At 45.2% G+C, this 21,290-nt stretch overlaps 1 protein-coding gene across 1 annotated transcript in view; it reads left to right on the forward strand.

The window, feature by feature from the left end:
• Positions 1 to 21,290, forward strand: part of UBE2G1 (ubiquitin conjugating enzyme E2 G1) — a 101,371-nt gene that overhangs the window by 69,167 nt on the left and 10,914 nt on the right. Inside the window, exons 3-6 of the mRNA XM_072813563.1 lie at positions 1,324 to 1,426; positions 10,684 to 10,781; positions 15,739 to 15,917; positions 20,861 to 20,982. Of these exons, the coding sequence (XP_072669664.1) occupies positions 1,324 to 1,426; positions 10,684 to 10,781; positions 15,739 to 15,917; positions 20,861 to 20,947 (467 nt within the window). The 3' untranslated portion in view covers positions 20,948 to 20,982. The remainder of the gene's footprint in view (positions 1 to 1,323; positions 1,427 to 10,683; positions 10,782 to 15,738; positions 15,918 to 20,860; positions 20,983 to 21,290) is intronic.

Raw genomic sequence — 21,290 nt, forward strand, 5'->3', positions numbered from 1 at the left:
CCAAGTGTGCGGTCCCCACTTCTCACTTGGGGCCAGTTGGTGCTACTGTTTGAGCTCCTTGTTGTGTTTTTTTTTAATATACAGGGTGTATATATATTTTCTATCATAGTGTTGATGGCTTTACAGATGTGTATGTATATTAATATATATCAAGTTTTATTTAAATATGTGCGATTCACTGAAGGTCAATTATACTTCATTAAACAACTGTTTAAAAAAATCTGTTCATAATACCCACTATCAGTAGGTCATTCTTTTTTTTTTTTTTTTTTAAAGATTTTATTTATTCATGATAGACACAGAGAGAGAGAGGCAGAGACACAGGCAGAGGGAGAAGCAGGCTCCACACAGGGAGCCCGACACGGGACTCGATCCCGGGACTCTAGGATCGTGCCCTGGGCCAAAGGCAGGCACTAAAACGCTGAGCCACCCAGGGATCCCCAGTGGGTCATTCTTAAGCCTTGTTGGCCTGTGCGCCCCCACCTCACTAGTACTTTGCTTCCATCATCCTCTGTCCACTCCATAGCACGGTCTCTCTGGAAGGGGGGAAGCTAATGATGCCACTGCCATTGCTGTAGGCTCCAGCTATTCTTCTTTTTAAAATATATTGATTGACTTAAGTAATCTCTACACCCCATGTGGGGCTGGAACTCAAGACCCTGGGATCAATAGTTACACTCTCCTGATTGAGCCAGCCAGGTGCCCATCTGGCTGTTATTCTTAAGCCATCCCATATGCCGGAAGCGTGCCTGGCAAAGGGGTCAACACACATGGGTGGGCGAGACGCGAGGAGTCTTTGCTCCCTCTGTGCTGAGTCTGAGGAATCATGCATGAACACCGGCTGTGGATGTGTCCCCCTGGGGCTACGGAGGGCTTGGCAGATAGACACACATTAGTATCAGTGAAGGTGGGTGAGCTCCACAAACTCCAACAGAAGGTATTAGGTCCTCTCGTGGTGCTTTTGAAAGTGTCCCCCAGAGCACAGTCTTAAGAATTAAGAATGCCTGGGCGTGCTGGCTTCCCTCACCTGTGGGGCCACAGGCTCTAAGGGGCTGGGCCTGATAGCCGTGTGTCAGGATGTGTCCACCACGGAGGTCCCCCCAGAATGCTGAGAGCCTGCTGGAAACCACGGTGGACGTATGAGGGGCCAGGTGACCCTCTTTACAGAAATGCAAGTATTTAGCCGTCTGGTAGCATTTTGCTAATGGACCCCAGTGTATCTGCTGAAAGGTTTGGAATTTATACTACGTATATTCATATTCTGTAATTTATCTGTTGGGTGAAAATTTTATGCCTAAAAGTTTTAATTTTTCCCCCCCACAGAACTCAACAAAAATCCTGTGGAAGGCTTTTCAGCAGGTTTGATAGATGACAATGATCTTTACCGGTGGGAAGTCCTCATCATTGGTCCTCCTGACACACTTTAGTAAGTACCATGGAACTGATACTACAGTGGCTCTCATCATTAATTGAAATCTAAACTGCTTTGGCAAACTGAAGTGAAATTATCTTTTAAAGCAGTTGAAATGGCTTTGTTTAGGTGAAATTGTTTGTACTAAATGATCATGTCTAGGGTTTTTGTGTTCCGCTTGAAATTCTAGTGTCTAAAACCTGTTGCGCTGAGACACCTGCACCCCAATGTTTATAGCAGCAATGTCCACAATAGCCAAATTGTGGAAGGAGCCTCGGTGTCCATCGAAAGATGAATGGATAAAGAAGATGTGGTTTATGTATACAATGGAATATTACTTAGTCATTAGAAACGACAAATACCCACTATTTGCTTTGACGTGGAGGGACCTGGAGGGTATTATGCTGAGTGAAATAAGTCAGTCAGAAACGGACAAATATTATATTGTCTCATTCATTTGGGGAATATAAAAATTAGTGAAAGGGAATAAAGGGAAAGGAGAGAAAATGAGTGAAAATATCAGTGAGGGTGACAAAACATGAGAGACACCTAACTCGGAAATGAACAAGGGGTAGTGGAAGGGGAAGTGGGCGGGGGTTGGGGTGACTGGGTGATGGGCAATGAGGGGGGCACTTGGCAGGATGAGCACTGGGTGTTATGCTATATGTTGGCAAATGAACTCCAATAAAAAATTAAAAAAAAACTGTTGCTTTCTTAAATATATAATAGTTTCAGAAATTCCGATATTCTTAATACCTGGAATAAATTTATTACAGAAAAGCTATTTTTAAGGTGAAATATATATACTTTATATGAAAAAAATATATATATAGGTCCTCCTGACACACTTTAGTAAGTACCATGGAAAGCTATTTTTAAGGTGAAATATATATAATTTATATATATACTCTATGTATTTATATATATATAAATAATGTATTTGTTACTTGTTCCTTGGATATTGGATTCATTTTGGCAGGATCGGGGGGAGAAGAAAATTCTTGATTGAAATGTTTCTCCCTCTTCCCTACACTTGTACTGTAGTGTGCCTTCACCCCCAAAGGGAACATTGTGATTTCAAAGATAAGTCTTTACCTTTCTTAGCACGTTATCAGTTTACTTAAAGCATAGTATTACATCTGGCAGATGTTCACGCAGAACAGTTTACATGGCAGTGTCTTCAGGCTGGAGAGAACTTGCCAAGATCATGAGTGTTAGTGCTGCTTTAATTGGGTCCCCACAGAACACTGCCCAGAACCAAGGTGTTCTGATCCTTGAACTAATAGTGAGCTAATGTTTACCTTTTCCCAGGTCATAAAAGTGATTGTTACAGCTAATCAATTAATCGTTGTTAACTGATGTGAAGTTAGACAGCAGAATGTAGTGGTATCAAAGAGCAAGAGAAAAAGAGAGATGGGATTTCTTAAATATTTTGTCCTACCTTTTAGATTCAAAGACCACAGTCTTATTTTCTGCTCTGAATGTTTGCAGACTATCTTAAACTTACTAATAGTCTGTGTTCTGTAGGATGGATTGTTAGTGATGAATGTAAGTTCCGTACTGTTTATATAAGTTGAGGTTTTGGAACAAAACGCAGTGACCTTCTTAGAGCCAAACACCCAAGGGACAGAGGGCAGACCTGTATCTTGACTTTCTTGGGGACTACACTTCCTTGCTCAGCTGTGGTCCTTGACGCTATGCAGGCAAGGATTTGGATACAGTGGTTTCATTTTAGGTGTTAAAAGATGCCCCCCTCTCCCCCAGTAAAATACCTGATGGAGAAGAAAATTCAGGCTACTAGTTACCAGGGCAGGCTGGCATGGGACATACAGGGTGAGCTGTGGTGTGGGCTTTGGGTTTTCTGTCGTTTGGAAAAGTGATTCATGTTTTGTCACGATTGTTTCCAATCAGAATTTTTGCTCACGTTATTTCTCAGTGCTGTGTGTGTATTGGTGATTGCTGCAAATTCCATGCAAACATGGAATGGTCGTTCCATGGTGTTAGTTTGGGTAGGTAACAGTAGCTGTTGAAAACCATCTTTGAGGTTACTCCCCCACCTTCATATTATTTAAAAGCAAATTTCTTATTAAATTTTGCATGTAAAAACCATACATATAACCTGGTTTATAAGCCTGATGAAGTCCAGGTTTTCAAGCTAAACACATGACATGAAGCTTTACTTGGGAAACACAGTGACGTTCCAGTGGCAGAGTCTTGTTACTCTTCCAGTTGATGGGAGGTAACAGGAAGGATTCTTCTAAACTGGTGTCTGTAGAGAAGATTAGTTAGGCTTCCAGGCATGAGCTCCATTTCTCGGGACCTCGTAGAGGTCTCACACTTCCTTGTGCAGTGCTGGCACGTGTCTCTAAAGACTATTAGCTGCTTCTTATGTATAACATGTACCTTCGGCTTCACCAGAGAGAACCACTTTTTAATAATCACTGTACTGATTAATAGCCCATTCTTTCCATCAATTAAAAACTTATTTCAGTCTTCAGTATACGTTTAAAAAGTGCTAGCTGCTGGTCTGAGATATGGGTAGCAGAAGCCTTTGTGGCAGCTCCTCTGGAGTGTAGACGTCCTGAGGAGACCGCTGGAGGCCTCTGTGCACAGTCCTTCCTGATGGGACAGCTATGCCACACACGCATGATGAGCATCCCGTGAGTAATGAGGCATTATGGCCTTTGACAGACATCATAATAACCATCCTGAATAACCTGGATAGAATTCCTTCTTATTAAAAATCTTTTCTAAGATTCATGTGCTGAAAGTTATGGTATTGTTTTTTTAAGGCTCTCAAAAAAAAAGGTTTACTGAGCCTAGGCCATCCCTTTGGCAATTTCCTATTTAGAACAGTTGCAAAAATAAAGCATTACACTGGTGTTTACATTGCTCCTTCATCTAGTCCTCAGATGTTTTCGAGCACTCTTATGTTAGATTCTGGGAACACGACCTTGGTTAAATGCAGCATCCCTTCTTGTAGAGCGGTTACCGTATAGTCGGCAGAATAGATCACCACATGGTCACTTACCACACTGGGTAACGGCCACGGTGTTAGGGCAGCTCACTGAGGGTGTGGCCGGTTTGGGGCACCAGAACTTTCCCCAGAGGAAGCTGTATCTCAAGTGGGAACTGAAGAGTGAGTTAGTAGGCTTTTTTGGCTACAGGCAACCGAAATCTGACCATAACTGGGTTAGAGAATAAGAATTTGTTGTCCTGCACTGGTAGCAAAATGGTTAGAGCAGTTTTGAGACATGTGAGCATTTCAGAACATCACCTGAAGGAAGAAGAGAGGCTAGGTTTTTCTTAGTTTTATGTGTTTTAGACACAATCTAGAGACTTTCCCCCGGGAGCTCTCCAGCTGTCAGAGTTGAGTCACCTGCTCATTTTTACCCAGTAGCTGGTAAGACGGACGAGATGGCCACAGTGGTTTAGATAGCTATTCTGGAATGGAAGAGATTGGAACTGTTAGCAACTGAGTAGGGATCAACTGGACAAGTGTTCTGGCAGAGGCGGGGAGAGGGGTGGTAATGACGGAGCCACCGTGTTTCCTAGGGGAGCTGTGTGTCATGGGCATGGAAGGTGGGATGCTCCACGGTGTGGCTGCGGAGAGAGGTGAGCACACGGAAGGTCCAGATACAAGGTTGGACAGGGAGTGGAGGGCTACTGGAAGTTTATCAATGCTGTTAAAGGGCTTGGATTTGTATTTGGTCCTGAGGACAAAGCACAACCACTGGAGAATTTTACCCCATGAGCCACCAGTTAGGTTTATAGGGTACAGTGTGCATCGAATTCCTGAGTATCACAACTTTGGGATTATGGGTTTCATTTTCCTTCAGCTTACTTGCATTTTATTTCTGCAAGAAAAATTTGTTTTTAACACTGTTATTCTAAAAGTTTCTTCGTGGTGGGCAAGATGGGCTGGGAGTTGGGCGCTAACCATAGCAATCCCCGGGAGGGAGATATACAGCCTTTGCTCAGAAGATAGAGTGGGAGCGCTTGGGGGCAGATGAGCCCTAAGGGGGTAAAGAGAGGAAAGCGTGTGGAGAAGTAAGCTCTCGAAAAGTGTCAAGAATCCAGTATTTCATAGTGTGTGTTGATGTAACAGTAAGGAAATTCCCGGTATGCTTGTAGTTGCCTGAGTGGTGTACAGAGAGTCAAGGCCGCATTGCAGTTGTTGGAGGGGTCTGTGGGGTGCAGACTTTCAGTGTAAACCACTGCTCTCAGCGCACACAGGGGGCTAGGGTTAGAAGTCAGTAAAAGTTAACGTGGACTGATCACTTCACCACCTAGCAAGATGATGTATGTAGTGACAGCAGGAGTTAGTGATGTGTCATTGGCCGTCATGTAGTCACTAGAGGGCACTCTACACCGTTCAGTTGGGTGATCAATAACTAGTCATCTCCGCGTTTCCCGAAGCCTGAGAGTTATCACGAGTGTGATAATGTAGCTAATGTAGCTGTTGTAGTTCTCCTTCCATGGTATTATGTGTCTGTTACCGCTTCCTGGTGCTGAGAACAGGCTCTCTAAGCTGTGTTTCTGTGACAGCTGAAAGGTGTGTGCACCTCTGTGTGCAGCCTGCCCGTGTCAGGTAGTGTCCACAGAAACAGACATTTTAGGCAAGAGCGGCAGCATGGTTTTTAAAGGAAGCTCAGGAGACTCGGATATCACTACATAATTACGAATTTTATAAATTTGTACCAGTGAATGGTGAGTGTGTACCTTCTCTTATCTCTTATTCTTTCATCATCAATGGCTAGTCTGTTCAAGAAGTATGCTTTATTTTATTACTCCTGGCACGGGTGTGGAAAATATGGAAAATAATAAGATTATATTGCATTTTATTGTACTGCGTTTCCTTGAGTGGGTATAGGAAATGTAGAGTCGATTAACCAAACTCTGGTTAATGTTATTCTATAGTAACAACATCCTTTTACGGTTCTGCTTAAGACTTGGAAGCACAAGCCATATGTTCTGTAACGAGAATTTGGAAGGAATGAACCTTGTACCCGCATTACTTACCAACTGGTGTGTCAGTGGGAACGCCACGTCCCTTACCACTTAGCTCCCCGACCCTGCCAATTCTGTTTGCCGTGGTGACTTCGAAGTTACTTCAACTTTGTCTTAGCAGTTTTGTGTCTAGGGTAAAAACCTCATGCCCAGGAATGTTTGGGATACTCACTGTTCTGTTGCATGTAGTAGCAAAAAATTTGTAAGTAATCAAGTATCTTATCTGTATGAATAAATTGTAAAATGTGGCAGATAAAATGAATGGACAAGAAACAGGTATGACCAGGAATAATTTTAAAAGAACAGTGTTGAGCAAAATTTCAGATGGCAGCATTCAGGATGTTGTTTAAATAAAGTAAATATGGCAGAATGATAGAGTCTGGTCTCTGTAAGATTTCTGTAATTTAATACAGAAACAGTAAGTGAGGCTCATGGAAGAGGGTTCAAGAAGGCTTATTTAGGTTTCTCAACCTTTTCAAACGTGAAACTCTCTTGGTTTCTCACCCCTTTTTAACATCATGCTGACAATTGCACTATTAGTATCTGTGATGTAACAGAAGATATTTTTAATTCATAGATGCTTTTTACTGAACTGTCATGTGACTCAACCTAGTAACATTTTTGCAGATTTGGAAAGTAGTAAATATGTGACATATGAACGTTTAGTTTATAATATTTCATGCCCCAGGGGTGGTGCTCCTCTTCCCAGTCTGGCTGTTCACCGGGAGTTTGCACCCACAAGCCGAGACCACTGAGCTTGGGTTTTAGAGAAACAGATAGGAATCCACTGATAGGAGGAAAACTATCAAGAATAATATGGTTGGTTCAGAGTGGGGAGGACTTTGTAGACAGAGTGAAAATTATGTGCTTTAAACCTTTTGAGATAATTCTTTTAATAAAATTTGATATTTTAAAGATTAAAAATTTAAGAGAGGGAGGCAGTTTTTCATGACTGGGATTTCAATCAGCTAATAGAAAGTGAATCTAATCAGTCAAAATGAAGACCCCTAGGGATGCTTCCTCAATACAGAGACATGCATGGCTGGGTCCTTGGACCGAAGCACGAAGGCTTTGTGGCAGCTCTTCTGATGTCCTTTTAACGTAGACTTTTAGCTGTTTTCTGTTGGTAGCTTTCAAACTGGCCTTTTTTTCCTGCCATCATCAGAAGTGTTTTACATCATGACCCAATGCGTGAATGTAGATTACCGTAGTAAAAATGGGCTATCTGGGATTAGCGCCAGTGTTTTCTACTTGAGTTTTATTAGGAAAACTGATTAGTGACTCATTTAGTTGGCTTTGTAGCCGCGGTTTGAAAAGCGCGTCCATACGTTCGCAGGTCCCAGGGTCAGTCTGGCACTAAGTCCGCACAGGGATGGGAGCTGTGTGCAGCCCTGCCACCAACATTGCACAGGCCCTTCCCACCAGGGCCCTGCTTCCCCTTCAGTCCGTTGTCCGTATGTTAGGACTGGAGGCTATGTGCCAGGCATACACTTGGTCATCGTTCTAACTTTTTTTTTTTTTAAGATTTTATTTTATTTATTTATGAAAGACACAGAGAGAGAGAGAGAGAAGAGAGAGAGAGAGGCAGAGACACAGGCAGAGGGAGAAGCAGGCTCCATGCAGGGAGCCTGATGTGGGGCTCGATCCCGGGACTCCAGGATCACACCCTGGGCAAAAGATGGCGCTAAACCACTGAGCCACCCAGGCTGCCCCTCGTTCTGACTTTTTACCCCGGATATCTGGACCGCATTCAGTCTGTTCTTCCAGCACAAAAGGAAAGGATGGGGGATCCCTGGGTGACTCAGTGGTTTGGTGCCTGCCTTTGGCCCAGGTTGTGATCCTGGAGTCTTGGGATCGAGTCCCGCGTCGGGCTCCCGGCATGGAGCCTGCTTCTCACTCCTCCTGTGTGTCTCTGCCTCTCTCTCTTTGTGTGTGTCTATCATAAATAGAAATAAATAAATAAATATTTAAAACAAAACAAAAGGAAAAGATGTTCTTTCTTTTTCCTGAGGAGCTTTTCTTCCAGTGGCTTAGTTCGAGTGTCACTCATCTTCCTTCCCCATGTCCTTGCAAACAAATTCCATTTTTTCCCTCTTTTTTTGAAGCCTGGTATTTGTGGTGTTTCCCCGTCCAGTTATCCTGTTCTTTAAGTGCCAAACTTTTCAAATTGTCCTGCACATCATGCTTGTCGTTGACCACCCCATTCTCCCTCTGACCCTCTTGTAGCCCTATCCTGTTGATTTTACCATGATGGTGTCACCATGATTACTCTGCATGGTGGGAGCCCATCGGCCTTCCATGGGTGTTCAGAAGTATTTGGTTTTAATGATCTGCTGTCTGTTTTAAAGTCGTTCCCCAGAACCTTTGTGCTCAGAAAAGGCAATAAAAATTAATGCTTGTGGTTAAAAATTCGATCTATATTGAAATATACAAAGCAGAGAAGAAAAGATCCCATCCTCTTGTGCTCTGTCTGTAGTAGGATTGTGTTTGCTGATGGTTTTCTATCTATACAGAAGAATCCCTGTTTTTCCTTATGAGGGACAAATGGGCTTATCCTATATATAAATTTTTAAAAAAATTTAATATTAGATTGCTCTCATCATTCCAGTAGTTATTACTGGTATTTTGCTTGATACTTTCCTTCTGCCACTACAATGGTAAGTTCTGTGAAACTAGTGGTCTCTAATGTCTGCTTCTCTGTTTTATTATTTTACATAGAAGAGGGCCTCACACAAGCAGGTAATCAGTGTATATTAGTTCAATTAATGAAAACCATTTAATGACCTGAGAATCCCATTTCTCATTGATCTGAAACAAATATAATCACATGACCCTGCTCTGATGGAGCGTACACCAAACCATAAAGAATCAGATGTGCAAATAGATGTTGGAATTAAAAAATGAAGGCAGTGTGATAAAGGGACACAGTGGATAGTTAAGAGTGGGGAGTCAAGTAAGGTCTCAAGAGGTAATGTTGAAGCTGAGTTCTTTTTTTTTTTTTAGATCTTATTTATTGGGGTCCCTGGGGGTCTCAGTGGTTGAGTGTCTGCCTTTGGCTCAGGTCAGATCCTGGGGTCCTGGGATCGAGTCTTGCATCGGGCTCCCTGCAGGGAGCCTGCTTCTCCCTCTGCCTGTGTATCTGCCTCTCTCTGTGTTTCTCATGAATAAATAAGTTAAATCTTAAAAAAAGAATTTTATTTATATAAGAAGAGTGAGTGAGTGTGTGAGCATGTGTGGGGGTAGGGCAGAGGGAGAGGGAGAAGCAGACTCCTTGCCATGTGGGGAGCCCGACTCAGGACTCGATCCCGGGACCCTGAGTTCATGACCTGAGGTGAAGGCAGATGCTTCATCAACTGAGCCCCCCAGGAACCTCGAAGCTGAGTTCTAATTGATGACAAGGGGAGAAGGGTATTTCAAGCACAGGAAATAGCTCATACCAATGACATATGGCAGGAACCCAGTCATATGCCGCACAAGGCTGCCTTGATGTCCTTGGTTTTTGCTGTTAACATAATACTCATTGTACTGGTTGACAGCCCTTCCAGAACAGATCTAAGACAGCACTAAGATAGCCGTCACTGGCTGTATGTTCTATTAAAATGAGATAAAATTAAAAATTCAACTCCTCAGTTGCATGGGCCATATTTCAAGGGTTATGGGCTACCATCTTGGATAGCGTGACTATAGAGCATGACACCACTTGGGAAGTCACTGGAATGTAAACTCCTTGAGAGACTTTATGCTCCTAGTGTCTGACAGGTAAAGGGTGAAGAAGTATTTGTTAAATGATGAGATGAATAAATGAATGGATGAATGGAAGTTCAGCACATGTGTCCCCATGGGGAACAGCCAGTACGTGTGTGAATTCTGAGTGAGAAAGAGCTGATGTGAGCTGATGAAGGGACAGAAGACGGCCTGGAGTGGAGGGAAGGTGGTAGTTGGAGGTCAGGATGGAGGAATTGGCCTTGGCCCCACGGACAAAGTTACACCCCCGGCCTCTGACATGTTAGAGTTGCTGGCACAACAGTGACGTGACCCTGGTACGGATGCCTGTTCCTTCCATTTTCCAAGCTCTGTGAGAGTTTGGTAAAGTGTAGGTGCAGCAGCGGTCTGTTAACTGACTGTGTGAGTGAGGGAGACCCAGAGCCTTGATTCCCTTCACTTACAGTTGGCAGCCAGCATCCTTGTCTCATGTTTGTTGTCTTTATTGTTTGTTGATACACAGAACTCATGGCAAGAACATGTCTTTGTTTTTCTTCCAGCGAAGGTGGTGTTTTTAAGGCTCATCTCACTTTCCCAAAAGATTATCCCCTCCGGCCTCCTAAAATGAAATTCATTACAGAGATCTGGCACCCAAATGGTAAGTTTATCTGGTTTTACTCTGACATGTGCAAATATGATGACCCATCACTGAGGTTTTCAAGGTCAGTGAGAAAGAGGTGGTTGTCAGTGAAATCACAGTGGGATTTCTGTGCCCAGGTCACTGTGTTCATTATGCGCATGGCCTTGTGTTCATTTGTCTAGAACAGCAGGAGGAATAGACCTCATATAAAAATATTTATTTATTTACTTAGTTTTCAACTCTTTGAGACTCAGGGTTTCATGAGAGGCAAGGTTATCACTGGGTATAATACTTGCCATGAATGGAGTGCTTACAATTGAGGAGACAATTTCCAAGGTATGAGGTGACTCAAGCTACTGTGGAGAGCACAGGACTAATTAAACCTGGATTTTAAATTTATATTTCTCATCTTTATTCTTAGACTGTGGGCAACTGTTAACTTTTTACCTATATTAGCTGTTAAGGGAAGCATCTTGCTGGCCTTGGGAGGTGACCGCCAGGGTCAAATGAGCTGTCCCTTTGGAAAGCATCCAGTCCTGCTGTTCCTGGAACGCGGTGACACTGACTCTTCTACCCAAAGATGTATTACCATTTAAAATTCACTTTGTGGACCAAAGGTTGGGCTAGGTAAAGTGTGTTTGTACACAGTCTCCCTGAGCCTTTGCCCTTGGTTTGTGGGGTGGGGCTCATGAGTGTTTCTTTCTTGAGTGTCAATGTTTTGTCACCAGAGTTGTCATTTCTGGCTCCTGCACTGATCTGCGTTCTGCTTCTCAGCATCGGCGCTGCGTTGCCAGGGAGCAAAAATCCGTGAGAGGGAGGGAGTGAGTGAGTGAGTGAGTGAAGGCTTTGTTACAAGGGTATGGAGAATATAGGAGAGTCCAGTGGCTTCCGAAGCAGATGGGTGTCGGGAGACCCAAACTGGGGAGCGGAAAGCCCTTAGGAGCCCCGTGGGGAGCCAGCATCATTGCACGTCCGCCCTGACCCCCTCTCCTCGGCTCTGGCGGCTGCTCTTACCTTCCCTTGTGGGATTTGACGTGTCACAGGCAGTCGTCTTGCACCCATCCCGGAGGAAGATGGAACAAAGCTTCCGGGTGTTGGCTCCACCTCCTGTTGGCTGCGTGGCTATAGGCAAAGCCTCCATGAGCCTCAGTTTCTCTGAGAGCCCCGCGTGAGAGTCTCTTCCTTTGGGAGGCAGGAGAGCAGTGGCCTGGTAGTTTACGAGGACAGCTGATGAAATGAGGGCTTGTTGTAGGTTGGAGAGACTTCATTTTGCAGGCCACGAGGGGAGAGGCGGTGGTGAAATCACCAACACTTGACTGGAGAGCAGAGATGCTTCGTGAAGAAAGGGCACCTGAGGAGGTGGTGGGGCGGAGAGGGGGGCAGGCCTGGAGGCAAGAGAGGTCATTCCAAGGGAGAAGAAGGCAGCCATGAGCTGGGCCCTGAGGGGAAGACGGTTCCTGAGTCTCAGGGGAGGAGTGGACATGCAGACGTGACATTGGGAGGACAGTGTTGTTGCCACATGGGCGTTGGGCCACACGGATGAGAGGCTTGGAGAGTGCTTTCTAGAGAATGTGATTCTTAAGCGGAATTTTGACGTGTGAACACCTGGCTTTAACTTTGTTCCTTGGGCTGTGGGTTCTCATTAAATTCTGGTGCTTTATTTATTTTTTTATTTTTTAGAAGATGTTATTTATTTATGAGAGATGCAGATAGAGAGAGAAAGAGAGAGAGAGAGAGAGAGGCAGAGACACAGGCAGAGGGAGAAGTAAGCTCCATGCATTGAGCCTGATGTGGGACTCGATCCCCGGACTCCAGGATTATGCCCTGGGCCAAAGGCAGGTGCTAAACTGCTGAGCTACTCAGGGATCCCCAAAATCTGGTGCTTTAAAACTGTGTGGCAGATTCATTTGAGTGTGTCTCCTTCTGGAAAGAGGACACCCATGGAGGAAGGACTGAAGAGTGAGCCAGACCAAGGGCTGGGAGACATGTGGAGGATGAAAGCTTGAGTGGAGAGTCGAAGCAGGAAGGGAGGTTTAGTTCCTTTCACTCGCTGACTAGCAGCTGTGGGTGGTGGTAGTGAGGGAAGGATTTGGAAGTGATGGGCCATTCACAGAAGGTCTGTGGAGTCAAAGCCACATCGAAATACGTTACACCCACCAGGTGGCTCCCGTCCAAAAGGAAGATGACAAACGAGTATTGGCGAGCGCACACAGGAGTGGGAACCTTTGTCCACACTAGAAAGATCGCAGCGGTGCAGCCACTGTGGGGGGAGAGTCTGGCGGTTCTTCAAGGGTTGAACATGGTTACCTCACAACTATTTCTAACTCACTCCATTCCTACTGGGTGGAGAACCAGGAACGTTGGAAGACATGTCCACACAACACTTGCACTTGAATGTTACTGTCCCAGGATTTGTCATGGTGAAGCACTAGAAACAACTGTCAGAAGTCAGGCTGAGAGGCCTGGACGGTGAGGGATCCCATGGGCTCGAGCTCGCATGACAGGTGTGCTACAGGGGTTGGGGCAGCCATCCTCACCTGGGTCCCTTGTCGAGGGCTGAGGGCTGGCTGTGTATAGGCAGTGGATTAAAACTCCAAATGGAGTGAACAATTTCAAGTAGCTTAAAAAAATAAGTTATTTGTTGGGTGTTAGGGCAAGAATTTCCTAGTTTCACATCCTGAAAGGCTAAACAGTGAGATGAGTGGCCACTGAATGGAGAATCAGGCTTGTAAATGAACCTGTGTCAGCAAGAGCAGTGAGGATCCCTGTTGGGGTGTGAAGGTGACAGGAAGATGGGAAGGAAGCAGTTTGGCAAGAAAAAACTAGAGTCTGTAAATGGGTAAAGGTTAAAAACGGACATTTCACCAGAGGAAATGTATTTTCTTTCTTTTTTTTTTTAAGATTTTATTTATTTATTCAGGAGAGACCCAGAGAGAGGGAGGCAGAGACACAGGCAGAGGGAGAAGGAGGCTCCATGCAGGGAGCCTGATATGGGATTCGATCCTGCGACTCCAGGATCACACCCTGGACTGAAGGTGGCGCTAAACCGCTGAGCCACCGGGGCTGCCCTATTTTTCACTTTTCTAATTTAAAGATTTATTTATTTGGGAGATAAAGAGAGAGAGAGATGGGGGAGGGGCAGAGAGAAAGAGAGAATCTCAAGCAGACTCCCCACTGAACACAGAGCCTGATGCAGGGGCTCCATCCATGACCCTAAGGTCATAACCTGAGCCAAGGCCTGGAGTCAGATGCTCACCCCACTGAACCACCCAGGCGGCCCACTTGGATTTATATTTTAGACTGTAATTTGGTAGTAGGTATGGAGCCTATAAAAACCTTTCACTTAAAAAAGTTAAATTATGTTTAAAATGAAAGGACTCAGGTTAAAGATTTAAAGATCTTAGATGATAACAGTAGTTCCCAAAAAAGGAAAATGAGTTTTATTTTTTTAAGATTTTATTTATTTATTCATGAGACACACACAGAGAGAGAGAGAGAGAGAGAGAGGCAGAGACACAGGCAGAGGGAGAAGCAGGCTCCATGCAGGGAGCCCGATGGCGGGACTCAATCCCGGGACTTCAGAATCACACCCTGGGCCGAAGGCAGGAGCCAAACCACTGAGCCACCTAGGGATCCCCAGGAAAATGAGTCTTAAATTGATTCTGTCTGATAGAGTTCTATAGAAACATTTAACACCATGTTTTCAAAGAAAATGACTTGGAAAAAACCCTCATTATGTGGTACACGATGAAATTAAAGAACGCGGCACAAGCATTTTGTGTCACATTTCGCAGTGCGCTTACAGTTTGTCATTACTTTTCCTGCCTCTGGTCTAGTGTCTGCACTCTGCCAATTGTACTGGGAGGTTGGGGCCTGAAGAGCAGCCCAGATGAGGCCCGAGTTGCGGGCCTGTCATGGCTGTGCTCGTACGCCCGTGTGCAAGCAAGCATTGGGGAAGCATTTGTTGGGGCACAAGCGGTATGAACAGACTCGGGCTCAGCTTCCCCCAAGTTTCTACCAATAAGGCAGGGGCCCAAGTCAGGACATGGAATGTAACTGTTAGGGTGGTACCTGTCACAAGTCTGTTAGACCTCAGGTGCAAAAACAGGGATGAATTAGACATATTGCCACTGATTATTTATGGGATTTGGACATTTGATTGAAAAGCTTCTTACACCAAAAATTCTTAAACTTTCCTGTCTTTTCTAACATTTTCCAAATGAGTATACTTTATTTTCGTCTTCTTCTTTTTTATTTTGCAGTGGAGAAAACTTCACCATAAAAGATTAGTCATGAATTTTTGGTATATTTGTGTGATATAAATGAGCTGGTGGGTTCGAAGTTCACCTTTGTTGTGATCAACAATTAGTTTGTGACTTGGATTTTAAATCCTAGTTTTACAGAAAAGATGCTTCGTGAATGTCATTCACGTTGATGAATTTTCATCGGCAATGTGACATGTTCCTTTTCTGAATTTGAGTATGCTCCTGTCCCTGAAAATGTGATTTTGCCTTTATGTGATTTAAAAACTACATGATGAGGTTACTTCTCATATTTTCTTTAGGGAAGTCTCTGGATGGTTGACTGTCACCACTTTAGATCAGTAAGTTGGTGGGGAATCTGGGAAATCCTCACATAGAGACTCAGCTCTGGCATTTGGATCTGTACTTGATACGAAGAGCAGAGTCATTTTGTATTTCCTGCGTGTAAATCCATGCATGTATAGGCACCTTGGGGCTCTGCACACGGAAGAGATTGCTTGTGTGTGTGTTGGCTCTGACAAGTGGGGCCTGCTGGGTACAATCTGTGGTCTTCCTAAAGGTGAACAGGTTCCATCTTGGAAATCATCTTCTGTATATATTGAATGTTTTGTACAGACCTGTGGGAGCCAGGGCCCTGTCTAAAATAGCTGCTTCTATGTTTAACCACGGTATTGTAAATACTTTAAACAGACTCTCACACTTTAATTTTGCAGTTGATAAAAATGGTGATGTATGCATTTCCATTCTTCATGAGCCTGGGGAAGACAAATATGGTTATGAAAAGCCAGAGGAACGCTGGCTCCCAATTCACACTGTGGAAACCATCATGATTAGTGTCATTTCGATGCTGGCAGACCCTAACGGAGACTCACCTGCTAATGTTGATGCTGCGGTAAGCTGGTCATGCACAATGTTCCCTTCCCTTTAACCACCCTCAATGAGGGCTGCAGTATCTGTGTGAGTGTGTGTGTGTGTGTGTGTGCGCGCGCGCGCGCGCATGCGCGCAGATCTATTCACACACATGTATGTCTCTCTGGAATCTGTACAAAAATAGGTTATAGACGTTAAGTAAGCTTTACCCCTAAATACTTGAACCTGCATCTTTTAAGAATAAGGGCACTATCTTTCATAGCTGTAAACACTCTTCACCTAGATTCACCAATTGTGGAGATTTTACATTTTTTTTCCCTAAAGTGTTTGAGAAGTCTTTACAGATGTCGTGACTCTCCACTGGTAACACATCACCAGCCTCTCCTGAGAACAGAGGCAACCTCCTCGTTCCCACAGCACAGGTCTGTCAGCGTACAGTCCTGCTCACGCACACATGGTCCATAGTCACACTTCTCCAATGTTGTTCTTCATACCTGCCTTTTTTAAATCCAGAACCTGGGAATCTACATTTTCTTTGTGTTCATGTTTTATTAGTCTCTTGTGCTCTGGGATAGTCTCTTTCCTCAGCCTTCTGTTCTCCTTTGAAAAGCCTTTCATTCTAATTCTTATTCTTAGGACTTTTATGAGCATCTGTCAAAGCCAGGAGGTTAAATTCGCCTTTCTTCTTGGGTTACTTCAAACTGATAGAATAACCTGGGTGAGATCGCCTGTATTATATGTAGAAGAACTACATCGATGAACCCTTTTCAAATTATGCCTTTGAATTTTTGAACTTAGTGAACAAATTGAAATGAAAACTGGCAGAAAAGCCTCCTAGCTTTTTACTTAGCTGAGCGCCAGTCCGAGCACTGGAAGCAGTGGGAAGGGAGAAGAAATCCTGTGGAGTCATTTTGAGAGAGAACTAATTCTTGTTTACTTTGATGCATGCTTGGTTTTCTGTAATCAGATCAGAACTGACAAGCTGTATCTTAATCTTCATAAAGGTTAAAATTAAGGATAAAATAAGAGCAAATACCTGAAAGTATGAAAATGGAAAAGTTAGAAACTCCCCAGGAGAGCAGAGTCTGGAACCATGGGGCCTCCTGAGAAGGGGCTATCCTTGCCTGATGATGGACGTTTCCATGAAGATGGGAGTAGCTTTGTGCAAAGCTGAACTATTGCAGATGAGACTCTGATCTGTGCACCACAGGCTGTGCGACATCTGTCCTGCTTCTTCTGACTTCATCAGTTAGTTGCCTCCTGTACAGATGGTCCTGGCTTGCACATGGTTTCGTTTACCTCTTATGTTGGCTTTTCCCTCTTGGTTGGACACCTCATCGTGTGTTCCTGTGGTTCTATTGTTTGCTCTTCTGACTTCCTGGTCAGTGGTGCCTGTTCCGGGAAACCCGCATCCTCTCTGGAGACCCTCTCCTGGCCCCTCCACCCTTGGGCTCTGACAGGGCGTGGCTGCCGTCCTGGGACTTCTGCTACCTGCTCTGCTGTTTCCTGGGTCCGGCTTGTCCTCCTTGGTGGCCGTCGTCCTGTTGCCCCACACATTTCAGAAAGGCTCTGTGGGAACTAAGACCTGGGTCCTTACTTGTCTGGACAGGTTTTTTTTTTTTTTTTTTTTTTTTAATTTTTTATTTATGATAGTCACAGAGAGAGAGAGAGGCAGAGACATAGGCAGAGGGAGAAGCAGGCTCCATGCACCAGGAGCCTGATGTGGGATTCGATCCCAGGTCTCCAGGATCGCGCCCTGGGCCAAAGGCAGGCGCCAAACCACTGCGCCACCCAGGGATCCCTGGACAGGTTTTTATCCTGCGTTGTATTTAAGGGAGCGTTTGTAGAATTCTGGGGAGGGGTGCAGTGCAGCTTTATACAGATTTGGACTTTTCGTGTTATTGCTGCTGCTGAGGAAGCTGATGCATGGCTGACTTTCTTGCTTTTGTGGGTGACCTTTTCTTTCTTTTTCTGTTTTCCCTGTTCCCTTCAGGTTCTTGACCTTCAGAATTTCATGTTGTGTGGCATTTACGATTTTTCATTTCTGTGCGGTAGTCCCTCTTCTTGGTGACGAGGATGTTCTGAGACCCCCGCCCCCCAGGAGATGCCTGAAATCGGGGATCAGTACCCAGCCTATGTACATTTGATGTTTTTTTGTTGTTGAAGGTCTCATTTATTATTTATTTGACAGAGTGAGTGAGAGAGCACACAAGCAGGGGGAGGGGCAGCGGGAGAGGGAGCCTAATGCCCAACTGGTTCCCAGGACCCTGGGAAGGCAGACCACCTAACCAGCCAAGCCACTCAGGCACCACCCCACGTGAGGTTATTTCCTATTTGTACACACACGATAAAGTCCAGTTTGTGAGTTGGGCCTAGTGAGAGATTTACAGCGACGACTGATAACAAAACAGCAGCTGTAATGGTACCCTCCCTGTAAGACAGGTCGTGGGACTATGGGGCTTGCCCTCCTTGCCAGGCTGTGAGGTGATCATGTGCCCTCACGACACAATGACGCTGTCTGAGGCAATGGGTGACCCTTCTGGTGTCACTCAGAGGGGACTGTCTGCTCCTGGGCTGACCGGGCTTGGCCATGGGCAGCTGAGCCCACAGAGCGCATCACGTGGCTGTGGGGGGATGCCTGTGGTCAGCATGTCCTTGTGGGACTTGAGCTCCGGGAAGTTTTCCTCATGTATGGTATTCTTTCCTCCTTGTCTTTATTGATTTTTGTATTTGAGCACATGCTCCTTCCTGCTTTGGACCTGTAGCTTTTGCCCAGATGGCCTCGTGCTCTGTCCCATCTAAACCTGCACTGATTCCGAGTCCTGTGGAATTCTCCTTTGGGTGGCATTACTCTTAAATTTTTAATAAGAAGCTTGTTCTTTTCTGCGTTTTTATCCTTTTTCATAAAATCATGTCACTGTTTAATTAAATGGTTCTTCCATCTTGTGGGAGTTCTAATTAAATTTTTTAAAGTTAAATCTGGTCATTCTCTGAGGCAAGTTTTTTCTCTTATATTTGAAGTCTGGGCCAGAGCCCTGTGGGCTTTCTGCTCCATGGGTCGCTGATGGAGCTGCTAGGGTGTACAGAGCGAGGATGGCACAGGTGCACGCACGGGGTTGACCCCGCTTGGGTGTGGGCTGTGAGCCAGACACAAAGTTCAGCCTGGAGGGGCAGGCCCTCCTGGTGCTAGCCCACGCTAGTGGGATCGTGCATCCTTGTTGTCTGTTAGCATCTCAGGAACATGGTAGACCTTGGGCCTGGGCCATGGGTGGGAGGAAATGCCATACTGTTGAGCTGTGTCTGTTCAGCCCAAGTCTGAGTGGCTCTGTGTGAGCTATGCCTTCTGTGGGGTTGGCCTGGTCCCCCCTTTTCTCTGGTTCCTGCCGCCTGCATGTAGTCTTCCAGAGGAAACTCTTGCCCCATTTAGATGACTGTCCTTGGCAGCAAGGGTTTATAACCTCAAGAAACCATTTCAGTATGATTGTAGTAATGGGGTCTCAGGAGAGCAGACATGGATGGACCCTGTGCCTTTGGCTTGAAACTTCAGGTAACAGCACCACAGGGCTGGTCCTGGGCGGTGTGTGCCACAGTGGCCCCCGCCGTGCTGGCGGTCCTGGCAGGTGTCTGCCCTGGGCCCCCTCTGGCTGGGGTGCCTCGTGCTGCGGAGTCTGAATGCCTTTCTCCACTGCCCTGTATGTGGGGATCAGCCTTCCTGCCTGGGCCCGGTGCCTGTGCTTTATGCTCTGCTTGAGGAGACTCTGTTCCTTGAGACTGACCTTCTCTGTGCCTGGGATCGTTCTTTTCTTCCTTTTACTTAAAAAGTGATGATGAAGTATTTACAGATCTTGTAAGATTTTATCTACAAATACTTGAGCGGACATCTCCAAGTCTCTGTGTCGGCGTCACAGCGTGTCCTAGGGTTTATCATGGTAGTTGGCTTCCTGGGCTGCCCTGCTTTTGAGGGCAGAAAGTTCAAATCTCTTCCTCTGCAGGGGCGAGGAGTGAAGATTTCTAGCCTTTTCTGTCGCTAAATGAAAGATTTTTTTTAGAGGTTGGGGAGGAGCCGAGGCCTAGGGAGGGATCTGTGGCAGGCTCCACCTGGGTGCTGATCCCAGCACAGGCCTCCACCTCACGACCCTGAGGTCACCACCTAAGCCAAAACCAAGTCGGACGTTTAACTAACTGAGCCACCCAGGTGTCCCTGAACGATGTTTTTCAAAACAGAAAAGGGCTGGATGCGTTGGTGAGAATTTTCTGCTGCTCTCAGGTTCGAGAAAATCAGCCCAGTTTTCATAAACTCTGCTGGTGCTGCCTTGGGTCCCGTTCTCATGCCCCCGTGTCCCCTCGGTGTGGCGCATGCACTGCAGCTCTACTTAGGGAGGACCTTAGCGTCGGCTATAGTTTCTGGAGCCTCCTGTGGCCTGAGAGCTAACCTGCAGGTGTCACTGCCCTTCCCAGTAATGTACAACTGTCATTGTTCACCATGCATTCTTGTTTCTCTGAGGATTTTGCCTGTAGAGGAAATTTGTGTAAGGGATTTCTGCTCTCGAGTCCCAGCACACAGTGCCTGGCAAAGTATGTTTTGACTACTTTTCTGACTTTTTTTTTTAAGATTTATTTATTTATTTATTTATTTATTTATTTATTTATTTATTTATTTATTTATGACAGACGTAGAGAGAGAGAGAAAGAGGCAGAGACACAGGCAGAGGGAGAGAAGCAGGCTCCATGCTGGGAGCCCGACGTGGGACTCGATCCCGGGACTCCAGGATCGTGCCCTGGGCCAAAGGCAGGAGCTAAACCGCTGAGCCACCCAGGAATCCCCTACTTTTCTGACTTAATCAGCTATTCAACGTTTAAAGTGTGCACATTGCCAAAGCGTTGCATTCAAAATAAAAAACTAGTGTCTGAGATTATAAGAAGAACTTGCATCAGGTCACTGCATGTTAACTTTTGTATTTACAGAAGGAATGGAGGGAAGACAGAAATGGAGAATTCAAAAGGAAAGTTGCCCGCTGTGTAAGAAAAAGCCAAGAGACTGCTTTTGAGTGACATTTGTTCAACAGCTGTAACTTCATTATTTCAGGGTGAGTTCATTTTTAAATCCTACTCTTTTGCCTTGTGGTAAATGGCATAAAGATTTTTGGAAATTGTGTGATTTGGGTATTTGAACAGCCTGATTTCACTGGCCTCATTTTTTAATGAATGGGAGTGTCCAGTGATCTGTTGTTTTCTTAGCAGAGACTATGTAGCCCACGTGCGTTTTGCTCAGATAGATTCTGAGTCTTCAGCCAGACGGTTGAGTTTCACGGGTCACGTGGGGTCGTTGTCTCTGCCCCTTGACCATGTGAGATGAGGCTTTGGTTTCAAGGTTGTTTCTTCCGTCTTCACCGCC

The sequence above is a fragment of the Canis lupus genome, chromosome 3, assembly GCF_048164855.1.
Source record: "Canis lupus baileyi chromosome 3, mCanLup2.hap1, whole genome shotgun sequence".
NCBI lineage: Eukaryota > Metazoa > Chordata > Mammalia > Carnivora > Canidae > Canis > Canis lupus.